Raw genomic sequence first — 24,570 nt, forward strand, 5'->3', positions numbered from 1 at the left:
TTTTTTTTTCTTTCCCTTTTTTTTCTTTTTCTTTTTTTTTTTCCAATTTTTTTTCAACGTTTACTTATTTTTGAGACAGAGAGAGACAGAGCATGAACAGGGGAGGGGCGGAGAGAGAGGGAGACACAGAATCTGAAAGAGGCTCCAGGCTCTGAGCTGTCAGCACAGAGCCCGACACGGGGCTTGAACTCACGGACCGTGAGATCATGACCTGAGCCGAAGTCCGACGCTTAACCGACCAAGCCACCCAGGCGCCCCTGAGGAATAATTCTTAACACAGACTCAGTACTTGGAGTAGATGTGAAAACAAGCATATTAGTTTAGTGGGTGACACTATTAGCTCTAATCTCTAAATGAAGAGAGAAGTTTCCAACCTGCTCAAGCAGGAAATGCCTTTCCTGGTTTCAATACATTGTCTTCACCACTTAGAGAGCTAGCAGCTGTGAACACGTTGAAAACACTGGCTTTGTTGACATTTTTGCCACACTTCTCTTTATAATTTTTATCAAACAACCACTGTTTGTTGAATTAAAAACTTTAGCAGAATTTGTGGAAGACGGTCTAACAACACTAAAGAATACCGACGGGATGCACTAGTTACAGCATAGAAAACAGGGCAGGCAAAGCCTTTTTCTTGTGTTACTGCCTCAGTTTATTTTTTTTCAACGTTTATTTATTTTTGGGACAGAGAGAGAAAGAGCATGAACGGGGGAGGGGCAGAGAGAGAGGGAGACACAGAATCGGAAACAGGCTCCAGGCTCTGAGCCATCAGCCCAGAGCCTGATGCGGGGCTCGAACTCACGGACCGAGAGATCGTCACCTGGCTGAAGTCGGACGCTTAACCGACTGCGCCACCCAGGCGCCCCTACTGCCTCAGTTTAAAAGCCTGGTCACTGAGAAGATCAGAAGTCCAGTCCTACAAATGAGAAACCAGAGCTTCCTGAAGATGTTGACTAGTCTAAACTTTGTCCTATACTTTCTTCTCCTCGTTGAGGTATTAAACCTACTCTCCAGATAGTGTTGCCTCTCTGAGGGACAGTGTGATCTGCTCTCTGTCACTTGTTTCTTGACAAGTGCTACCTCACTCTCAAGAGGCTCTATAAAGGGACCTTGTGCAGTGCACTCAGTGATGTACTAATGAATACAGAAAGAAACCCAAAAGTAGCATCTTTCAGTAGGATCAGATTAAATGAGGGATCATATATATTGTGATTAAAATTTTTAGGGAAAGAGACCTCGTTTATACTCATTTATACTGATAAGTATAAATGCTTTTATACTGATGCTATTCAAATCCCATTTTGGGGGGCTCCATAAAGAAGATGCATCTTAGTGTTTAAAATTATTGGATATAGGGGCGCCTGGGTGGCTCAGTCGGTTAAGCGTCCGACTTCAGCCAGGTCACGATCTCGCGGTCCGTGAGTTCGAGCCCCGCGTCAGGCTCTGGGCTGATGGCTCAGAGCCTGGAGCCTGTTTCCGATTCTGTGTCTCCCTCTCTCTCTGCCCCTTCTCCGTTCATGCTCTGTCTCTCTCTGTCCCAAAAATAAATAAACGTTGAAAAAAAAATTAAAAAAAAAATAAAATTATTGGATACAAATTACGACCCACAAATGAACAAGCCTTAAATATGCAAAGAACTCGAAGTGTCTATTAATCCCTTTGAAAGGCTCCTACAATTAAATCATGTGGATGCTTCCCGGTTGGCTAGAGAATGGGATTACTCAAAGGTTTCAGGTTGAAAAGCCTCCCGCAGCTCTCTAGGCCAGCAATTTGGCCGCGGTGCTGCAAAACCACAAAGACAGATTTCCAAATATTTATCATACGCTTTGTATTCTGCAGTCATTTCCAGTTTCAATGGCAACAGTGGAAAGGAAAGGATGAAGTCAGGTTACAGGAATAAAATACTTCAGCAGGGCTTGAATATCTAATGCACATTTCTGCAGAAGGCCCAGTGTCAGGACTATGTAACACAGACCTGCTGTCAACCTTTTCTTTCTTTTCAAGCTCACCAGAACAAACAAATTACCTTTAGGCAAAAGACCCTCAGAAAACCTCAGGTGTGAAGAAGAACCATATTCTTCTAATACAAAAAAGGAAGCAGAATTTTCTACTCAAATTCTCTCTGTAAATCGCCATTATCTCTAACTCTATTTGTAAATTATGGAGACGGGACTGGTTTGCGGTAGAGTGTATTAATAGAAGTATTCTGGCAAAATAGAATGAAAAAGTGAGTACGCTTCTTATCATTAAGGGGTTGTTGTGTGTCCATTTAGGTGTGTTTTGTTTTTGTTTTTAGAGAAAGTGTGCAAGCAAGAGAGAGGGGCAGAGAGAGAGAGAGAGAGAGAGAGAGAGAATCTTAGGTAGGCTTCACACTAGGCCTCAGTGTGGAGACTGATGTGGAGCTTAATTCCACGACCCTGGGATCATGACCTGAAGCAAAATCAAGAGTTGGATGTTCAACCGATGAGCCACCCAGGTGCCCCAAGTTTTTAATATGTATAGAAATAGCAGTGCTCTATGGAAAAGGGATTCATGGGACTCAACCAAGGGGAAGAAAGATTGGCTGTATTTTCACTTGACCACATTTCTTGATTTCGGAGAAAAAAATACACATCTGTCCAGCATTAATAAATAGTATCATTTTGTCATGTTTATGCTTGCATTTTTATTTTTGCTTTATCTTCAAATGTTGTTTAAAGGTGGAAATTGAAGTTATTAATATTAAGGTCATGTCATTATCCCATAAATGTAAAATGATCATATTTTATGTTATTATTTAAAAATTGCCCAAAAGGATGCAGCATGGCAGCATGGTTGGATGGGGTTCATTGTTCTGCCTTTATTTTCCATGGCCAGGCAACAGTCCCAGCATTGTTGAGGGCACAGAGTAAAATTTAAAAATTATATCTATTTCGACTGCCAAGCCAAACTACTTAAATGTCCACTAATATTTACCAGGGTTCTTGGCACATACCAAGGAAAGGCTCAGTTAATATTTGTTGAATAAATAAAATCAGTTATTTATAAAAAGTCTGGAATTCACAGGATAGGATTTATAACAATGAAAGTGTAACTCTGTAAGGCAGTTCTTAGGTGAATATTACAGAAACTGCCTAATTTTTATTTGCTTCAGCTCCACTGTGATTTTAAAAAATACCATTTCAGATATCTGTTATTGCATAATTAAAAGCCAAAAATGAAAAACAGAAGATTCTTAAGTCTATATTTATTCTCCATCTGCAGCACTTCATGGTCCTTTCCCATAGACGTGTTTCTGAATTTAGAACTCTGGGGAGAGAACTACTGGCCTTAAGGTAGACAGAAAAAAAATTGTAATTTATATGCAGAAATTATAGATGTTTACTATGAGAAATGCAAGCACATTGGTTTTAACAAACTCACGCTTCTATACTTAGCATCTCAAGCATTAGGAAACCGTCTGCTCTCAAGTGTATATAAGAAGGGTTTATATTGTGGGATGTTCTAGTATTCTCTTGTCCCAGTAACTATTTATTATAAATTTTCCAAGTTTCAACATAGATCTACTTAAGGCATTTATACAGTTGAAAAAGTTGCATTTTCCTGAGTTTATTATTTTAAAAAAAATACAGCAATGCAACCATATGAGTATTTAAAAATATAAATGCCATTGTCTTTTTAAAAAATAAATCCTCATCTAAAATTGTTTTCTATTTTAATACTAAAAGTCAAATAAATGGTAAGGAGGAAAGGAGGGAAAACTATAACAAGGAGTCAGGGGAATACTTTTTCAAAGAGCATGCTATGAATTCTCACTTGAGAGAAGGGAGTCTATTAGAATAATGAAGCTAAGATTAATATTTTATAATAAATAGGGTGAAACATATGTATTATCTCTGGCAGAAGCTTTTCAAGTTATACTAATTTGGAAGTCATTATTTCACTTGATCACTAAAAAATTCTTTTGAATTGCCCTTCAACTCATGTTACTAGCCCAAAAGCTAACACAGCTCCCATGTTCATCTTGTCTTTAATATGGATTTATCTTTCCATAATACCTTCCACCCGTATGGTTACAGCAGAAAGCATTTTCAAAGCCAGAAATCATTCTCTTCTATTTCACACTCAAGACTGGAGTAAATTCATGACTCTAACAAGTCATATTTTTCAATGAATCTCTCTGAAGGGCAATAGTAACCAGATGGTGGTGGTGGGAGATGGAGGTTAGAGATTGGAAAGTGTTGCAGGTGGAAGAAACAACATTTGTGAAAGTCAAAGGTAGAATACAAGGATTAGATCATGAGACCTTGCAAGCCATATGTTAGTGTATGAATGTTATCTTCAAGGCAATGGTGAGCATTGAAAGGCCTCCACTGGGCCAGGAGATGCAGGGTGGGATAGAGAGTGATCAGATCTGCACTTTTAAGAGATCACTGTGGCTACTGTTTAAAAATGTACTGAAGGAGACAAGTCTGTAGGCCAGGTTAGAAATCCAGACAGGAAAAGATGTAAAGAAATGAACATGTTTTAAAGATAATTAACAGGTAGAAAAGCTATGACTTCAGTTCCAATTAGTTGTAAAGGAGAAGGAGAGAGAAGAGCTCAGAGTACCACCCAGCTTCCTGGGTCTGCAGGATAATAGCATTTATTAATATAGAGAACACAGAAGGAAGATTAGCTTTTAGAGGAAATATGATAGATTCAGTTTGGAATATAGTGAGTTTGTGGACTCTATAGCATACAAAACTCAAGATACCCAGATGTCTAATGGGATAGTCATGCAATAGAGATGTGAATTTGTAGAATTTATGGAATATCTGCCTATAAGTAATAATTGAAGCAATTAAAAGGAAAGATGTTACTTAGGGAGGGAAGGTAGGATGAAAATATGAGAGGGTCAGAGCTAGTAACTGAGGAACATCAACATTTAAGGAATGGCCAGAAAGGATACAGAAAAGTGGGGAAAAAACAAGAGGGCTGAGTTACAGAAGGAAAGCAGTTTTCAAAAGTGTGGGAGTGTTTATCCTAAAGCCTGTTGAGAGGTCAAGATTAAGATAAAAACTAGCCATTAGATTAAACCAAATGGAGGTAATTTTTTACTTTGGGCATGAGCTCTTGACAGAGTGGTGGTACATCCATGAGTAGAGTGAAAGGGCAAGGAGAATGTGAGACATGAGAACATAGACTCTTTCAGGGGTTTGATGATGAATTGGGAGAAGCTACTGGGTAGTACTAGAGAGATATAAGAGTTTAAGAAAGTCATTTACTTAGTTGGGAAAGGACTCATCATGTTTAAATGATGATGTGAACTCTCTGATAGAAAAAGTAAGTTAAAGTTATCAAAAATAATAATAGCTAATAATCACAGTGAACAGCCATTGAGTGCTTGATGTACCCTAGACACTCTTCCAAGTTCTACACATGTATTAACTCTTCTGATGTTCATAGTAACCCTATGAGGTAGGTACCATGGTTGCCCCATTTTATAGATAAAGAAATAGAAACCTGGAGTCTTAGAAGGACTAACTGATGGGATAACTTTAAGATGTGGAAAAAGTGGGACTCAAAGCCCAAGTAAAAGAATTACCCTTGTACAGAAGAGGGATAACTTCCATTCTGAAGGACCAGAAATGGAGAGGTTGGGGTGGAAGCAAGTGAATTTGTAGGTTTGGAGGCAAGAGATTGAGACAGCTCTCTTAAGAGCTTTTATTTTGTTAGTCAGGAGATAAGGGCATCTGAATAGCATGAAGGTGGAGTTGGTAGGCCAGTAGATTTAAAGTGTGGGGGTTTCAGATAGACCCTGTGGAAAATAGGAGAGCATGCTGATGAAGGGCCTTAAAATGATTGCCAGGCAGCACTGAAGTCCCCCTGCAGCTGGAGAGCAAGTCTGGCTGTGTCATCCATCTGCAGGCATGTGGGGCTTACCGCCTACCCTGTGCTCAGCTTCAGGTCAGAGGAGAGGTAGTGCTGTTAAGAGTATCAAAGGGGTGCCTGGGTGGCTCAGTCGGTTACACATCCGACTTTGGCTCAGGTCATGATCTCATGGTTCTGTTGAGTTCAAGCCACGCGTCTGGCTCTGTGCTGACAGCCTGGAGCCTGGAGCCTGCTTCCGATTCTGTGTTTCCCTCTCTCTCTGCCCACCCCCACTCACACTCTGTCTCTGTCTCTCAAAAATAAACATTGAAAAAAAAATTTTTTTAAAGAGCATTCAAGAAAGATCCAGGAGTCTTGGCCTTGAGTCCACCATGAAGTTAGAAGATCTTGGAGGCAAACCAAGCAGGTAGGGGGTATGGAAGAGGTGAGGGATGTAGATCCATTTGATAGGCACTTGCTTGCACCCTCTTCAGATGTAGAGTTTAATTAGGAATGGATTGTGTCCAAAGATTAAAAAAAAAAAAAAAGGAATGGATTGTGTCCAAAATTCTGAGATCTATTTTTGATCTTTGAAACAGTAAATGGAAACTCTGTACTTCCTGCTTAATTTTTCTGTAAACCTAAAACTGCTAAAAGATGGAGTCTAATAATTTAAGAAATAGATCTGGAAATATAAAGGGTAGGGAATATCTGAATATGACTTACAAATATGACTTCCCTTGCTTGTCTACAGTGGCTCAGCAGATAAAGAGAAGAAAAGCATTTGGAACTATTTGTATGTCAGACCACAAAGTACATACTCATTATCATGCCCACGTATTCAGTTATGTGTAGCCTTAAACTTTAGAAATTTTCTGTAAGTGATGGAAGTTTGAATAAGGCCACTGTTAAGGTTTGTTATGAAGACTTGGTAGCAAACCAAAAGGAAAGACTTTACCTGTCAGGAAACAATTCACTAATGAACCAATAGGTGGCAGTATAACACGGTGTTCTTGAAATTTTAAATAATATTGCTAATTAAAATATTGATTGAAGCACCAGATATGTGCTTGATGCTGTATTAGGTAATCAAAACTCTGAAACAAACCCTTTTCTTCCAGAAGATTACAGTCAAACAGTAAAGATTCAAGGGGAAACCTAAAGCTTCTCTCTGTATCAGTCCATCATAGGCCAGTATGTAGAGTAGCAGGTCTCTCCAAGTAAAAAGAAGAGTGGGGGCGGGGGGGGGGGGGAGAGGTGGGAATGAGGGAGTGAAGGGCTAGGAAGGGGAAGGAAGGGGAAAAGAGAAAACACAAGAGGACAGGAGAGAGAGAAAGGAACTCTACATGGGCCAAAGTTATAATAGGACCTATCCGTCCTCTGAAATTCGTTTTAAAACACCCCTGGAAGCCTCAGACCCCAGACTAATGGGGATACTGGCAAGCCCTCAGGATATTGATCTATCAAGATGCTAACACAGTGAGTAGTGTAGCAGCTTATGGCCATGCCCATATCTTCTCTATTGGGCTGTGAGATACTTGAGGACAGGAAGCTGTTCATCTTTGAATACTCTGGAAACAGTATCTGAGCCAGTGTGTGTCTCAGAATAGGAATGGAATAAACACGGATGGATGGATGGATGGATGGATGGATGGATGGATGGATTGTTGGATGATAGGTATCAGGTCATTTATCATGCCTTCCACCTTTTTAATCTTATTTTGGGAAGAAAAGTCCTGTCAGCATCTTTTCCCATGAAAAATTAATTTTCTTTCTATCTCATAAGTCACCTGAGGAGAAACTTTAGTGTATGTGCTCCTGAAGCAAGCACTTGGGGAAAACCTTAGTGCTTCCCTTTAATAAAAGTTAAAATAAAAATCTTCAGGATAAGGAGAATATGAAAAAAGCAAGCAGGAGATAGAAATGGTGGTTGATCCTGAGGGAGAGAGGGTACCTATTAAGCTCTACCATGTGCCCAACATAAATGATAGGCTTTGCAGTTATTCTTATCTAATCCTTACAATAGCACTATGAAGTAATTACTGTTATTAAGTCCATTTTATAGGTGAGAAAATGAGGATCAGAGAAGTTAATTTCCCCAAAGACATTAACTTGTACAAAATGTTCTTTCTTCTTTCTGTCCTTCCCTCCCTCCATCCTTTCCTCCCTTCCTCCCTCCCTCCTTTCCTTCCTTCTTTCCTTCCTTCCTTCCTTCCTTCCTTCCTTCCTTCCTTCCTTCCTTCCTTCCTTCCTTCCTTCCTTATTTTAATTAATATGCACTTATCATATGCTGAGTCCTAGAGGGGTTAAGGTAATCTAAGGCTACCCAGTCAGAAAGAGGCAAAGAAGGGCCTGTGGGACAGGAGAATCCATGTCCTTTATTAAACTACTTTCTTTTCAATACAGATGTCTTTGCAGACTTCAGGAAACTCATTTCACTCTCCTGTTATCCCTTGAATCAGCATCATATCATGGCAGGCCACTAGCTGGGCTTCTATTTGAAAGGGACACAGATGTTTCTCTACCACCCTCTGAGTTGAGGTCATTCTCAAGCCTTGAATTTGCTAATTCTCCATCATATTGCTGGCAGCTCTTCATGAAACATTTGGCTGGTCCAGCAACCACTAGGGCCAGGAACCTGGGAAGATACCCTTGAGCTTCTGAGTGTCTGGCTGAAGCCCCAGCTGTTTGTCAACAGTGGTAAGGAGGACCAAGAGCCTAATATCCTGTATTAGTGCCCAATCATAGGAAAACAGAGGGGAATAACTTCTGGGAAAACAATGGGCATGGGAGCTTACCACAGCCATCCAGAAATAGCCAGATGCGATGGCCTCAAGAGGCCCCAAGTGAGAATTTTATTCTCATTTCAACAGTCCTGTTTTTGATTCACAATAGATAAGCCTGAAAGCAAATACACAAAAATGCTAACAGAAGGAATATGGATAACTGATGTTAGGGCAATGAGATGGTGAGTAATATTTTTCTTTTCCCAAATTTTGATGATGTGGCTTTTATATCTTTAAAAAGAAAACATTAAAGCTATCTTTAAAGAAAAAGTACTTCTTTTCCCCTTTGATTAAACAGTATTATAGAAATAGCTAAAGAGGACACACAGGCAGATGAAACAACATTGGCTAGTTTCCCAAATTCTGGATTTATTTTTCTGCAGGAAAGTGGCTACAACTACATAACAGGGGCTAAATTTACTCATTAGGTCACAGGATTTCAGGTGATGAGGGAAAGGTGTTCACAGCAGTGTCCTAGGAGGACTCTCAAAAGTATAACTGGCTTGCTTGGTGCTTCAAGATTTCCCCTGGACTCCTGCAGCTACCATCACAGGAGTTGGCCTCTAGGGGTTCTCTGCTCCATTTTGCTATACTGCTCTGGCCCCTTGGTAGACAATCTCAAAATCCTTCCCCACTCCCCCATCTTTTAGCAGAAATAAAGGCAAAATTTCAAAAAAGAAGAAGGAGAAGGAGAAGAACATTTACTAGAAAGCTAAATGGAAAGATCATGGAAATAAACAATATAATGGAAAACAGGTTCTTTTATCTTAATGTAACTCAAACCTAGCCACAGATCTGCTTTCTAGGAACTTAGATCATACATTTCTTTTCTAAACCTAGACTGGTGTGGATGCTGCATGAATCCTCCAGAGCCTCCAGCCTGGGGTGCCTGCTCTGCCCATTCCATGTGTGAAAAGACTCTCAGCCTCATCTTCTCTCCAGGTCGCTGCTTCCCCGCCCTGGGCTCAGGCAGCTTTCAACAGCCTGTGCTTCTCATACTTTCTGGTCTCTTGGTCTCCTAAGAGTGGAAGGTGATTTTCTCTCCACCCAGAATTCAGCCTCTGGATTTAGGCCTTCCTATGTCTACCTTACAGATAACTTTCTTTGCCCTTTCTGTAAATCTGTAAGACCCACACATCTTGCTGTCTTGTCCAGTCATTTGAAGCTTTTCATTAGGTAAATGTCAAGACTCAGTTTCTCCTATTTGGGTGACAACCTTGACACTCACACTTTCCAGAGCATCTTAGTTTTAGTTGTTTGAATCTACTGCCCCGATAAGTATACACATACTTGTCCAACCACGTGTCCCCAATTTGTACAATACAATCACCATCCCTATGTCTTTGGCTGGTATCTGTCCCTATTCTTAAAAATGGGCAAAAGGCCACAAACAGCAGATGGCATTTGGGGAGGATTACCTCATGTTTGCTCCCCCATCAGACAAGTGGAAGATGGTATCTGTACCATCCTTCAAAGCCCTCAACCCTCAACCTCTCTGCCTCTTCAGCTGGACTTTTCCTTAATTCCCGTTCTTCATCTGTGAGATGCCTCTGACTGAGGGCTGTGCAGAGCAGAAATAAGTGACACACTCTGAACCCATTGGCTGTTCTAGCCGGCCCTACTTCAGGCTACCCACTCCCCTCTCTGACCCAGGTACTCTCTGGCCCCCATCCTCAGGGAGAGATCTTGTAGAATTCTACTCATTACAGTTTTACAACAGCAAAATCCCTTAACCATAAAGTAACATTAACACACATAATCTAAGAGGAGGATTGATCATTCACACACACTTCTAAGGGGAAATGGACTGCTCTCTCCCTGGTGAGAAAAATATGGGTCTCCACCCCACCACAAAAAAATCCCAGGATGCCCCAGAATGCAGTTTCTTTTCCTCATGACGTGTTGTAAAGCACGTCAGCTGCTCCTTGTTGCTGTGCAGATCACCCAACATCGGGTCACTGAGACAGAAGGCAGCGCTAGCTCACACAGCTGATAGGATTAGGAGATGGTGCTTTGTCAGCCTTGACTGAGTCCGGAGAAGCCCTCAGCATACACACGCAGGTGAGCTGTGAGGGAGAGCAGAGGTGGGGGGGGGGGGGGGGGTACTGCAGTAGGTCTCGGTTGTATGGTGGAGATGTTTTCTCTTTGCAGTGCATTTATATATATTGTCTTTTCTCTTAAGTTTGCAGGCTGGGGGGTTCCTATCAATAAAAACCTGTCCTTTTTCACTTCTTTAATTTTAGGAATTGGCCACATGCACCTCATAGGATTTTTGTGAGGTTCAAGTGAGGTTCTAAAAATAGAACTCTGAAAATATAAAGTTTTGTATAAATGAAAGAGATTATTCATTTGATAACTATAAATTTCACATAAACAAAGAAATAATATATCCTAGATTTGGGGGGCATAATTACCTGCACATTCTTCTTTTCTCCCCAAACTATAACACCCTATCTTTCCAGTTCCTTCCCAGGCCTGGGCATGGATATTATTTATAATCTAGATGGGTTCTAGTCTTCTAAAGCAGCTGATATTTTCTAAAACCTAGCATTACACTCATCTCTAAAGGAGAAACCACAAAATTACAAAACGAGACTACAAAATAAGTAAGTAGAAATGGAAAATGATGCATGAGAATATTTTAAAGCAGATGAAAGATGAATATAATATGCTATAATAGATTATATCTCTTTGGTGGTATAATCCAAACGTTGTAAGACATTTCTGTTAATGACATGAGAAACACTTGAATGAAATTAAAGGCAGCATAGATATTATCATTTGTAAAACTTGTCTTTTAGAACAGCAGAAAAACAGGCTTGGGTTCCAAAAGTACAGAGCTAAGAGACGTTAGAACACTAAATCATCAGCCTTTCCCTTGGCAGGGTTGCTATGGTGACAACGGGGCTACTGCACAGCCTCTCACTGCCTGCACTTCTGCAGTAAAAGCTTTCACTGAACACATGTTGGGTTTTTTAGGCACACACCCCATCATCAAATACAAAGACATATTGGAAGCAGCTTTATCTGAGTCATTTGCAAAACAGAAGTTGCCTATTTTCTTTACCCTGTACTGATGGACTTCTTATGGGCTTATAGAACTCACTCATCCATCACCATTCGACTGTTGTATATTGAGTGCCTTCTGTATGACAGGACCTGTACTAGGTACTGCCTGTGATCCCTGGCGAAGACAGACAAATAAATAGGGAATTCTTATACAAGATCTTAACAGCTCTCCTGGGGTGAATTTAAAACAGGTGTCCTGGAAATATGTAAGGACTGACCTTGGAGGGTCAGGGGAGGTTTTGTGGAAGAAGCTGTTTCTAAAATGAAACTTAATGTATCTTTAGGAGTTGAAGGGGGTTAAGGGGAGTCAAATGCAAGAAATGCTTTAGACGGAGGGACCAGCATGTAAACAGTTTCGAGGAAAAATAAAACATGACACCTCCAGAGAACTGAAAGTTCTACAGTTTGAGGGTTATCCATTTGTAGGTGGAGCAGAGGTTGGGAAGGGGGGACAGAGAGGAGGAGTAGGTAAGGAGGGAGGATGGTGGATGAGGAATGGTAACAAATGAGATCAGAGAGGTAAAGAAGGCCAGATCATGAAAGGCCTCTGTGCCACATTCAAGAATTTGAATATTACTTAGAGGACACCTGAGAAGTGATTAATGAGTTTTAATGAAGAAACATGGCTTGATTTGGCCATTCAGAAAGGCCTTGTGGAAAAATTTAAAAACTGGCAAGAAAGGAATAAGAGGCACGATTGGGAACAAGACAACTTCTGTTAGACCACTACTGCAATCATCTGGGATGTTTGTGGTTTAGACTCTAAATGCAGATAATAGAGTGGAACGGTAGACAGAAGAAATCAGATTCAAGATATTATTACTAGAGTATCATGGAGATGACTTGGTGGTTTCTGTGGGGGCTTTATGAGGGAGAAGAAAAAGTCAAGAATGACTCCGAGGTTCTGATTTGGACAGCTCAGTGGGGAGTGTTTCTACTATGAGGCCCCCAGACTCAATTCTCAATTCTCAGTAGTGAATTCAGAGGCACATTTTGGCCTTAACAGTGCATTTCTATATCATACTACATGTCCTTGGGCACATAATTTTGGAAATAATAGACTGTAGGAATCATCACTTTTCTGAAGTCCTTATCCAAGACAATGTGGGTATAGAAAGTATGAATTAATCACCCCCTCTTTCCAAATAAAGAACCCTAAGACTACCAGGCTCACTGCTTAAGAAATCTAAGTAGATTGAAAAGTCATGAAGATGTATGTGATAAAATTTCTTTAGGAATATAGGAAAAAGACAAATTGATTTCTCTAATGCTCTGATTTCAGGCTCTCTTTGGACTCACACCGCACATTCCTAGATTTGAGATTTGAGGACTCGGAAAAATGCTGTCTGCAGGGCAGACAGATGGGGATGGTGGTGGTTCAAATATAATTTTCAAGGATTATAGTCCTCCTATGTACAACACTGTGTGTAAGGATCAGACTGTGTCCTGTCCACATTACTAAGAATATCCTCCAATTCTGAGTAAAGGACATCTGTTATTATATATGTTGACTTGCGTAAGATTAACTGTAGTAATTGTAATAAGTAAGGCCCATGACCCAGCTGATGATGTCTATTTTAAGTCCTCAGTTGGACAGATTTTAAGCTTTTTGAACAAATTTGTATGTCTCACAAATGCTTTTTCTGTCATGTGAGAGGCCTCAGCAAATACTGAATGGGTGACCTGAACGTGACTTAAGTGCCCTTTGGAAAGTTCTGTTCAGTCAACTGTTTTGGGTACAACTGTTTTATTTTCCTCATCTAATCCTCACAGCTACCTTCGAGGTAGATACTGTTGTTATCCCTCAATTAAACGAGGGTAAACTTGAGGTTCAGAGAGGTCAAGAACTTTAAGGTAAAGGCATCCGCTGGAAGAGAGTAGTAGTGCGCTGGGTTTCTGAGTTCAGGTGTAGTGCCCTTCCCATAGCAGTGTGCCCCGGGGCGCATCCCCGGCCACCGCTTCAAGGCAGAGATGGAGAAAAAAGACTGCCCTCGCCTTTAAACAGCCTGGCTCTCCAAGCCCTTGGGAACCGGCCCCGTCGTTTTTTCCCTGCACTTTCTGATGTAAATCCCCCAAGGAGAATCTCGGCCTTTGAGATCCTTGCAAGAGCTGCTGTGTCAGTCCTGCAGCATTGGCTTGGCTGGGGTCCGGGTGCAGGGGGACCCGCCCCATCTCTCTCGGGCGAGGTAATTGTGGGGAGCCGTATGTTGACTAAAAACCCGAGAGGGCAGGGAGGGGCCGCGAGGGAAAAAACTTTCTCCATTTTGGCTCTTCGTGATATCGCAGTTTTTCTCCGTTTTTCTCTCAGACTGCACCCCTTCAAACCGGACCCTAAGGTGCCAAAGCGAGGGGGTCGGGCACCTCCAGGCTGGAGATGTTCGGAGCCCCGGCCTGCCCGCTTCGGGTCGGGCTCAGCAGAGCGGGAGGGGCGCGCGGTACTAGGGGCAAGTGCCGGCGGCGAGGTCGGGCGGGCGGACCCGACGAGCCGCCCGGGGTCCGGCAGGTGACCGGGGTGGCGGGGAGGAGGCGGCGGCGCCCGGGGAGCGGCCGCGGGCAGAAGCGGCGGCACCACGTGTCCGGCCGGGGCGGGGCGGCCGGGCGCGCCCTCGGAGCCGAGCGAGCGGCGGCCGCGGCGGCGGCGCGTCGGCCCCGCAGCACCCGCCGCCCGCACCCCCCGCCGGCTCAGCGCAGTGTCCTCGCTCCTGTGCCCGCAGGTGCCTCCTCCTGGACGGCGGCGGCGGCGGCGGCGCGGGGACCCGGCGGGCAGCGGAGCGATGGGACCCCTTCGAGAGACCAAGGTAAGTAAGGCACGTCGTGGGGGCGCGGGGGGCAGTGTCCGCGCGCTCCGCGGGGCCCCCGAGCGGGTCAGGTGAGAGCTGGAGGGGTGGCGTACAGAGTCGCAGGGAACGGGGACGAGGAGGTGGTGGGGACGATGGGAAGGCAGAGGACATTTGTTCAGGGGACGATGAGACCCAGGAGGTGGAGAGATGGTACCGGAGGAAAAGATTTGAGGGGGTGACACGAGGATTAAAAGATTGACTTTGGAGGGTTAATCCATCTCCTGAAAATGGGGATTTGGGATCTAGCTCTCAAATGATGCCCGGTTAGTGATGTGAATAAAAAGGATTTGGTGTACTGGTGACTGAGAAATAAGATCCCCAGCATGTCAGCGACCCAGCATTGGTTCAGGGTCTGCAGTGTGCCAGAGAGTGGCTGACGTGTGATACCTGCTGGGTGACTGATGTGCAGAGCAAATCCAGAGGCTTGGGTGCGGCTTTCGCCCTGGATGGGGTAGATGCCTCAGCGACCTCAGGAGTTCCCGCGGCTGAGGCTTTCCCTTCAATTCCTGCACTGTGCAGACCTCCCAGAGATGTTTACTTTGGCAGCGACCCTTCCTGGTAAGCCGGTGGAAATGGGCAGGAGGTCATGTTTCCAAATAGTGTTTGTTACTAATCCAAAGGCCTTTTTCGATTGCAGAGGTTGGAGGAAGCAGTCAGTTTTTTGCAAAGAGCTCCTCCTAGGAATCCATTTTAATAAGGCAGGGCGGTGGTGACCCCGAAAAACACTGGACTTAAAGCTTGTTCTGCTTTTAGATGATATGCCTTGTTGGCTAAGCATCTTTAGCTCTTTTAGCCTCAGTTTCCTCATCTGTAAATAGGGATTTAAATTAGTGTCCTCTCTATGGCCTGGGTTGTAAAGATCAAATGAGGTAATGGTTGGGAAAGTACTTGAAAAATTGGAACACCCTGCCAAAATATTACTTTTTTATGCATTTTTAAAACCAAGGCATGGTTCTGTATTTAATGCTGTGTTTTTAAGAAGAGAGAGAGAAAACTCTCTTCTCATGGGTGTTCTGCAAGGAAAACAAAAGCTAACCAGGATGTAAAAGGTGGAGCCATCTTACTGGGTATTGGATTTTTGTTTGCTTTTCTGTTGGCAACAAGCCTTGTGTACCAGGATATTAATGAATAATTAAGATCCTGGCCGGAAGAGGAGGGATTTGAAAGATAAGCCTGAATGATCCATCAAGAAAGAATTGTTCCAGGTATAGGGGGCTACTTTGTGAGGAGACAGGAAAGAACAAGTCAGGGAAAGCAAAATGGAAGTCTAGAGGAAATCAAGTAATAAGCTGGAGTGTGCTGTGAGTAATAAAGAGCCTTTGAGAGAAGCAAAAGCTTGAATGTGATAGAAGAAGCCAGAGAGGGAAGGTGAGTTAGGAATCGCATGGGAGGAGGGAATGGCTTTCCTGCTAATGAGTGGAGGTGTGTGCGTGTGCATGCACACACGTGTGTGTGTGCACACACATCCACTCCCAAGTGTGTGGTCTTCAGAAGATTTGAAGGATTAGCTCAGTGGCAGAGTTTTGGTGTTCACTGAAGCAACTGAGATAAGGAGTACTTTGTAAAGATACAGTATTCAGAAATGTGATTTCTTAGAAACTGAACCCAGAAGGAACAAACAGGAGTTAAGAGGGGGAAACAAGTTTCCTATTGTTTTCTTTTTAATGTCCGATTTTAAGAAGGAGCAGAGAGTGCAGCATCATGAGAAGGAGATTTCCAGAAGCCGAATTCCCCGTTTGATTCTTCGGCCCCATCTGCCCCAGCAACAGCACAAAGTGTCCCCAGCCTCTGAGTCTCCCTTCTCTGAGGAAGAGAGCAGAGAGTTCAACCCCAGCAGCTCTGGGCGCTCAGCGAGGACCATTAGCAGCAACAGCTTCTGCTCAGGTATAGTACCCATGGGAGCCACACACGATCACCAAGTTTGTGCTCTGCTGGTGCACTGTGAATGGACCGGAGCATGCCCCTTAGAGCCTAGATCTGCACTTCTGTTATTAGGATGAATTGTCTGAGGTTGCACCTTTTTGGCTGTTTTGACCTTCACATATAGCAGTTTCATATGGTTCAGTCCTGATGGAAATTCATACCTATTTTTACATATTATTCTGGTTTATAATTTACCATGTGAAATCTAAGTTCTTTTCCTATGACCGTTTAAAAAACTATTCCTTTGTTCGCTCTGGGAAATGTATTTGCTTGCATTTTATACCAACAGCCTTTATAAACCTGTGTACTTCCAATTATGGAATCCCCAAAGATAAAACAACTTCTAATGAATGAGGTCAGGATCAAGGAGGTTTATATCCCAGGGCTGGGCCTGACCGTGTAGTGTTAGAGGAAAAGAGCACAGGCTTTGTCATGTGCCAGACCTGAGCTGGAAGCCCTGATCTTTTCACCATTTACAAGTTGAATTACCTTGGGCAGGTTGCTTAACCTCCTTGAGCCTCAGTTCTTATATCCATAAAATGGGATGATAACACCTACCTTGTAGAGTTGCTGTAAGATTGAATGAGACCTAAAGGTAATCCTAATGCAGTACCTGGTTAATAGAAGCACTTAATAAATGATGGTTCTTAATAAGATGAACTATGGATGTCAGTTTTGGCACATGATTAAGGAAGTTTCCTTAAAGTTGTGAGCTCATTTGGCAAAGGCATAAATCTCTTCATAGCTTCTGAAGATGCCACCATTATCACTTGACAGAGCCTGTTATAACCCATTAAAGCATGTGACTTGGAAAGACTTGTATTCTTTGAGAAGTATTTGGAAATTGGGTAAACTTTAAAAGAGTGACTGTCTTGTTAGTAATGAAGAGTGTTTCATAGTGGCTAATTTTTAGGGCTTACTCAGGGAAAATGTAATTTTCTATTAACACATGTATGAGAAGGAACATAGGAATCAAGATGCTATGATTAATGCCCCAATTTAGCAGGATTCAATATTATTTTTAGTATCAGTAACTATGTTTTTCAGTGTGCTTTTAAGTGCAGCTTTGGATTTCTTATATACTTTGACAAAATAATCCCCATCCCATGCATAAATTGTACATTAGAAATACTGTACTGACAATTTTTTATTTTTCTTTGTAAAGCCTCAGATGCTCTGCTTGATTCTGAAAAAAAATTCTATCAAAATATTATATTTTAAAGCTTGTTTCTTACCATTTGGACTTTATGAATCTAATTTAAAGTGGAGACCCACTGATGGTTTTGCTCGGTACTTTTGCAAGAAGAGAACACAAAGATCCCTAGGACCTGGAAACGTGTTTACAGAAGGCAGTGCTGTTTGCTTTCACTCCATTTTGGAGCTCAGGAATCACTGTTTGAGTGTGAATGAACCCAGGGGATATCATTCCAAACTGGCACGCTTTGTTTACGTAACTCCATTCCACATTTATTCCCGATATTTTCTCCACATAATCGTTTTCTCTGTGACTGACTTCAAGGTGAGTAGTGTTAGCAAGGAAAAAAAAAAAAAAAAGGAAGTTGATCAAAACAAAAGAGAAACTCCAAATATATTTTAGAAAATATATTAGGCAAATCAATAAAATTATAAATTTTGGTCGTGAATCACTTTCTCCAAGACCCATTCCTGGGTGGTTTCTCCTTCCCAGGAGACCTGTCTCCCACTAAGGCCCTAATGCTGTACATGAAAATCGAAAGTAGATATTGATCCTTCTGCCATTAACTAGCTGAGAATTGAGTGGCAGAAGCTTCTAATTATGGGTGTCTATAAACCTGTCTTTCCATCGTTAGCCTTGCATGCAGTCTCCGAATAGGATTCCCCCTGTTCCTGGGCCTCATCTTTCTGTGTTGGTGCTCCCCAAGGTTTGGGTTGGTGCCTTTCCTTCAGTGCCTTCCTTTCCTATGGAGCCCCGATAGACCCCAAGACAGCTTTGAGTGCTGCGCTAAAATTGACAGGAGCCCCCTTTGGGGGCGTGTTAATGATGCTTTAGGAGGTCAGTCTGGGGATGGAAAATAAATGGGTTTGGTACTATGGGGAGCATTAAAGCTGCAGGCAGTGAGGTAGAGAATGTAAAACACGTCCAACCAGCAGGGGGAAATAGCTGGTTTTAATCCAGCCACTTTAACACTGAGGCCAGAATATGTGTTGGCTGCTTAATCATGGCAGTTAAGTCAGAGACCAAGGTACAGGCAAACGTTAAAAATGCCATCTTCTGTTAGGATTAAATTAAAATAATTTAGAGAGATCTGTTGCTGCCATAGCTTCATTGCCTTACGGTGATCATTCTGCATTAGCTTGTGTTCTTTATAAATCATCACACTGACTAATGTGAAAAAGGACAGGCAGAGCTAGGGGGATTCTTACCATCAGGTATGAAATTGTGGAGGAAAATGGTCCTCAAACACAAAGCGATTTAATTTGAAAATTACATTTTCAGAACTGCAAGCTAGAGACTCTTTTCCCCAAATTCATATCAAAGGCATTGATTGTGAAGAGCTTCATATGTTCTAAGATGCTCAGTTTTTAAAAAAAGGATGTGGTGAGTTTACATGAAGTTAAATTTACTTGATATAAAGAATTACCCTTTATTTTGAGAGTCTGACTTTTTATCCTTTATATATTGTATTATATTATTTTATTATTTTATAATTTTATATTATAACAGAATGTCATGATAGTGGATGGTGGTTAAACTTGAGCAGAATAAATGACAACTCTTTGTTGATGTGTTCCCCACGTCCACCATATGTTTTTCTTTTAATTTTACTGATCTGTGAAATTACAAGACTGGGAACCATGTCTTTGCAAAGTGGCCTGTCCATTTTTGCCTACTGTATTCCTTCCCCCACTCCCTGCCTTTCCCCTATCTTCCCACGGGAGCTTTGACAAGGAACATTTAATGACTTGATATTCTATATGCTAATTTGTGTGTTGTATCTATCTCATTTCAGAAAGAAGGAGTTGTGTGTGACCTTTTGCAATTCATTTGGGGTATAATCCCAAAGAGCGCTTCCTTTAATAGCTTCTTAGTAACAGAATTTCTTTGAAGATATGAATGTGTTTTGTGCACTCCAACATCATTCTTCTGATAAAACAGTCTATTCTTTACAGTTTGTATTTGGTCTTCGTCATTGTGACCTTAACTGGGCACAGTAAAGTTTATATGGTATTGGAAGCCAGGCCCTATTTGTGTGCATGGCAAACAAAACATTATATATTCCTAGTAAATATTAGCTAAAGTTTTTTTTTAAAGAATACATACAGAAGTATAGTTAATAGTAGGTTAATAGAAACAAAACACCTGCTTTCATGTCCACTCTCGCACTTTTAAAGTTTTTTTAACCAATGGTTTGGTATAACATCACCCCAACTTCCTCCCCCCCACCCTCTTTCCCCTTGTTTCTTGTTTTAACATGCCCACAAGAAGTGACAAAACTCATATTTGTGAGTTGTGTTCTGGGTGTGGCCCATTGAATCTAGGCCTCTGTCCATTTTTCTCCCCTTTCTTTGTTGGTAGTGAATTTTGTTTGTCATAATACCGTGACTCCAGACATTCTTAGAAAAGCCCATGACCTGGCTGAGTCAGTCAGTCACCTCCATCGGTCACCTGCCTTGGTTAGCAGCCTGCTGTGCATTTCCTCCTTGCTTAGTTGAGGTAATAATTACCCCTTACGGCTGGGAGGCAGATGGATTGCTGGGTTTTACTCTAGTTCTCCTTAGGGTGCCTTGTAAATATGGCAGGTGGAACAAATTATGTGTAGAGAACACGGGTTGTTTTATGGGAGACCAGTGATTTCTCGGAGTTATTTCCATGTTGCTAATGTGCACACACAGGTATATAGGCAGGTTTGTGACTTAACCCACTAAAACATGTACCAGGTGGGGCGCCTGGGTGACTCAGTTGGTTAAGCATCTGACTTCAGCTCTGGTCATGATTTTGCAGTTTGTGAGTTTGAGCCCCGCATCAGGCTCTGTGCGGGCAGCTCAGAGCCTAGAGCCTGGAGCCTGCTTGACATTCTGTGTCTGCCTCTCTCTCTGCTCCTTCCCTGCTCATGCTCTGTCTCTCTCTCTCTCAAAAATAAATAAACATTAAAAAAATTTAAAAACCTGTATCAGGTCAAGACACTAAATGGTCAAAATCCAGGATTCTTTGCAGTGGAATCCTGAGGAAGGTGTTTGTGGAAAGTATTCTGGTTTTTACAGTGACTGGGAAGAAATCCTTCTTTGAGTGCCAGTGACCTAGAGGTAATCATCGTTGCTATTTGTGGGAAGAACAATTAAGGCAAATTACAACCTGACTAGTGCCCTGCTGTGACATGACAATACCTCCAAAAATTTGCCAGGCCTTGCCAAACAAATATTTCTGCTTTGCTTCTGTCCAGTTGAGGAAGCTTGGCATCTGGATAGAGTAAATCTTTGAACATAATCATCAGAACTGAGATGAACATTTTAAAGTGAAGTGAGCTGCAATACTGAATTACACTCTAATTGAATGACTGCCAACCTGCTGTGAAGAAAAAAACAAAGACCCTAAGACTTTAGTATCATTTTAATGAGTACAGGACCCAGGCACAGTTGCATAATAGATATTTCAAGTGCTTAACTGCCTCAGCCACAGAAATAAGCACCTAATGATATGGGTCACAATATAGGCAATATTTCTTTGAGGATGTGGTGACTGCAATTAGGAGGGCAAGAGCAAAAATTTTTGCTATTTAATAAAATACCTACTGCGCAGTGGGGATGGTGAATAGTAACCATGATGGAATTGGATCAGGCCTGAGAGCAGATTATGGTACCATGAGAATCTTTTATGTTCTAAAATACTAAGGTTGTTCTAAAATGATCTGAATTGTTTCGCAATTCAGAGAATGGCATTTGTCTACTTTCTAATCCTCAGGAAAACTTTGTTTGAAATGCAGATGCCTTGGCCCCACCCTAACCTATTATCTATTATCACAGAATGGGAGGGACCCAGGAATCTGTATTTTATAGGCTTTGTAGATGACTTATACCTACTGAAGTCTGAGCCTCAATCCTTTGTGGTCTGTGTGTGTTTAGGAATTTTGTATGAGGGACGTGAAGGGTATGCCCCAGTAGCATTGCAAGATGAAGAAAGATCAAAGAAGATAGAAGTGGTGGCCAACCAAGCTGTTTAAACTCATGGCATGGGCAAGGAAAATGCCTCCACATTCCCTGGAAATGATAGCTTCTCACTCTGTATTTATAATTCCTGTGTCATTAGTCTTTGCATTAATATTCTTTATATCTACATTATTGTTGTAACTTGTGTTCAAATGGTAGACAAGTAAAGGAGGAGAAAGTATTTTCCTCCTTTATTTTCCTATGTAATCCTCTCACTGGATTTACTATCTCTAGCATACTTTTAACTCTTTTGCATTTACTTTCTTTGGTATTAGGATGATTTGGGGTACTCTGAAAGCAGGTACACTGGATATACTCTTTCTGAATAACCAGTGGATTCACTGAATGAGGAAAAAGGGAAACTGTAGCCTGGGAGTAGCAGAACATTCACCTTTTTGCAAGCTTCCACAAAAATGTGGTGTCCACTAAGCATTTATTAAATGCCTGCTGAGGATCAGGAATTGTGCTAAAGTCATGATGATGAATAAAACAGAGAGACGGGAAAATCAATTCTATTACTGCCTTCACCCTGGCATCAAAAAATAAGTGGGATACCACGTCTGTAGATGTGATTCCCACGCGACTACTTTTACTTACTTGTTTCCCTGTCCCTTTTAGTTACGCCCACTCCACACACACTTCTTCCTTGTAATTTGAGTTTGTTGGTCCGTTTATTATCTGCATTGGCCTCTCACATTTCATAAGCCCAAGGATTCAAAGAAGTGGCATTTATTAGTGTGGTGTAGTGGATAAACATGAGCCTTGGCATTCTAGACCTGAGTTGAAAGCATGAAATAAGATTAGAAAGGTGGGCCAGGCCAGATCAGGAAAGGCTTTGTATGCTATGCTAACTTGATCCATGAGATCAAAGATCCATACAGAAACTAGGCTAGTAATGTAAAGGGTGAGGCCACCTGGATAGATCACAATAGAGGGGAGTCTAGAACTGGACAGCATGTGCCCCTTCTCACAATATTCAAATTTAAAAATTCAGGTGTTTTGTTTTTTTTTTTTAATATAGTTTATTTACTTATTCTTGAGCGGGGAGGGGCAGAGGGACAGGGAGAGAGAATCCCAAGCTTGAACCCACGAACCGAGAGATTGTGACCTGAGCCAAAATCAAGAGTCAGAGGCTTAACCGACTGAGAGACCCAGGCACCCCTAAAAATTCAGGTTTTTAACTAACTGCCAGCTAAGCAGCATGTATAAATGGCTGGGTGTGGCTCCTGGGCTGCCATATGGCAATTCCTAAAGATCTTGCAGAGCCATGAAAGGGTTTTCAGCAAGGAAGAGTTATGACTGTATTTACAATTTAGAAAAATCTTTCAGATTATATGTTGGACGGTAGATGGAAGGAGGTAGGAATGATGGCGAGGAGCCTGCCTGGTTTGAAGGCCATTGTGACTGTCTAGTTGAAGACCAATAAAATGGTATGTAAGAGGATTTAGGGGCTAGAACATACATATATGAGTCCACCAATTACAAGGGGAAGGGGCAGGAAAGAGTTCTATCTGAATTTCCTCTGGTTGAACACAAATGGAGCAGCAGGACTGGGGGAAAAGGACAGTGAGTCAGGTTAACAAGCTCAGATTAAGCTTGGTTGCATTTGAGGTAAAGCTAAAGGTCTGGAGCTCCAGAGAGAAGGCAGAGATGTGGGTAGCTGAAGTCAAGGGAGCTGATAATATTACCCAAGGGCAGTGCATGGAGGAAGATAAGAGGCCCAAGGCTAGACTTCTGAGATCAAGCATGAGTATACAGAAAAAGGAAACCAAGGCACCCAAAAAAAGAGTTCAGAGAGGAAGGAGGAGAGTCAGGAGTGACAGTGAAGAAGAGTGTAGCCAACAGGTTCCGCTGTCACACAAGATGAAGGAAGGTATTCTCTAAAAAATGTTCAAGGATAAAACCACTAGGGTATCAGTGATCTTAGGCAGAAACAATCCCAGGAAATTGTGGGGATGGAATCCAAAATGCATCAAGCTGAGATGTGAATGGGAGGTGACAAATACAGTGTAGACAGCTTTTTAAAACAAGCTTAACTGGGATGGGAAAGAAGTAGAATGAAAACAAGTGTTATTTTGGGCTCCTGGGTGGCTCAATCAGTTAGAATGGAGTCTTGGTTTCAGCTCAGGTCATGATCTCACAGTTCATGAGTTCAAGCCCCACATTGGGCTCCACGCTGACAGTACGGAGTCTGCTTGGGATTCTTGCTCTCCTTCTCTGTCCCTCTTTCTGCCCCTCCCCAGCTCACTTTCTCTTTCTCTCTCTTAAAATAAATAAACTTAAGAAAAGTGTTATTTATAGTGAAGATAGAGTGTTTATCAAATGACAGGTATTTTGATAAGATTGTTAGGCTGAGGGGAAATAAACAAGAAAGAAATTAAATAAACACACACAGAGATTGAGAGAATGAGTGGAAGAGGTTTAGCTTTGTAACAAACCTGGGGGTGGACCCAAAAAGAAATGTATAGGAAGAAAAGAAAGGCTGGAGATGAATATAGGTAAGTATAGGGTAGGTAGTTGAAGGATACATTTCACAGCTGGGTTAGGTGCCACTATATGCGTCCTCTGTCAAACCACATGACCCACCTGGTTTTTAGATTTCATAGTTAGTTACCTGACTCCCCAGTAGACTAAGCTCCGTGAAGGCAGGAACAATATAGTTCCCTGCACTATACCTGACATATAGCAGTTGCTTAATTAGTATTTATTGAAATTTGATAGAAGGCATAATTATGAGTAAGACAAGTGAAGTATTTTCATTCATTTAATAAAATTTACTGAGAGCAGGTACTATCTTAGTAGTTGGGGGAATAGCAACTAGAATGGTACCTAATACTCAATGGGTTTATTAAATGAAGGAAACATTCCTGTCCTTGAGAGTTTGGCATCTCGGTTTAGCATCTCCAGATGTCAAAAAGAGTAATTAATCTCTGTAA

At 41.9% G+C, this 24,570-nt stretch overlaps 1 protein-coding gene across 3 annotated transcripts in view; it reads left to right on the forward strand.

Annotated features, from left to right (window-relative positions):
• SYBU (syntabulin) overlaps positions 1 to 24,570 on the forward strand; it is a 113,980-nt gene that overhangs the window by 26,296 nt on the left and 63,114 nt on the right. For 2 of the 3 annotated variants that reach the window (XM_086695249.1, XM_025922649.2), the window contains exons 2-3: positions 14,402 to 14,485; positions 16,207 to 16,411. In XM_086695249.1, the coding sequence (XP_086551375.1) occupies positions 14,462 to 14,485; positions 16,207 to 16,411 (229 nt within the window). In that variant the 5' untranslated portion in view covers positions 14,402 to 14,461. Of the gene's footprint in view, positions 1 to 10,544; positions 10,680 to 14,401; positions 14,486 to 16,206; positions 16,412 to 24,570 lie in introns of those variants that run through there. The other variant, XM_086695248.1, reaches the window with a different exon arrangement.

Source organism: Puma concolor, chromosome F2, assembly GCF_028749965.1.
Source record: "Puma concolor isolate L17-30 chromosome F2, mPumCon1.1.hap2, whole genome shotgun sequence".
NCBI classification, from domain to species: domain Eukaryota; kingdom Metazoa; phylum Chordata; class Mammalia; order Carnivora; family Felidae; genus Puma; species Puma concolor.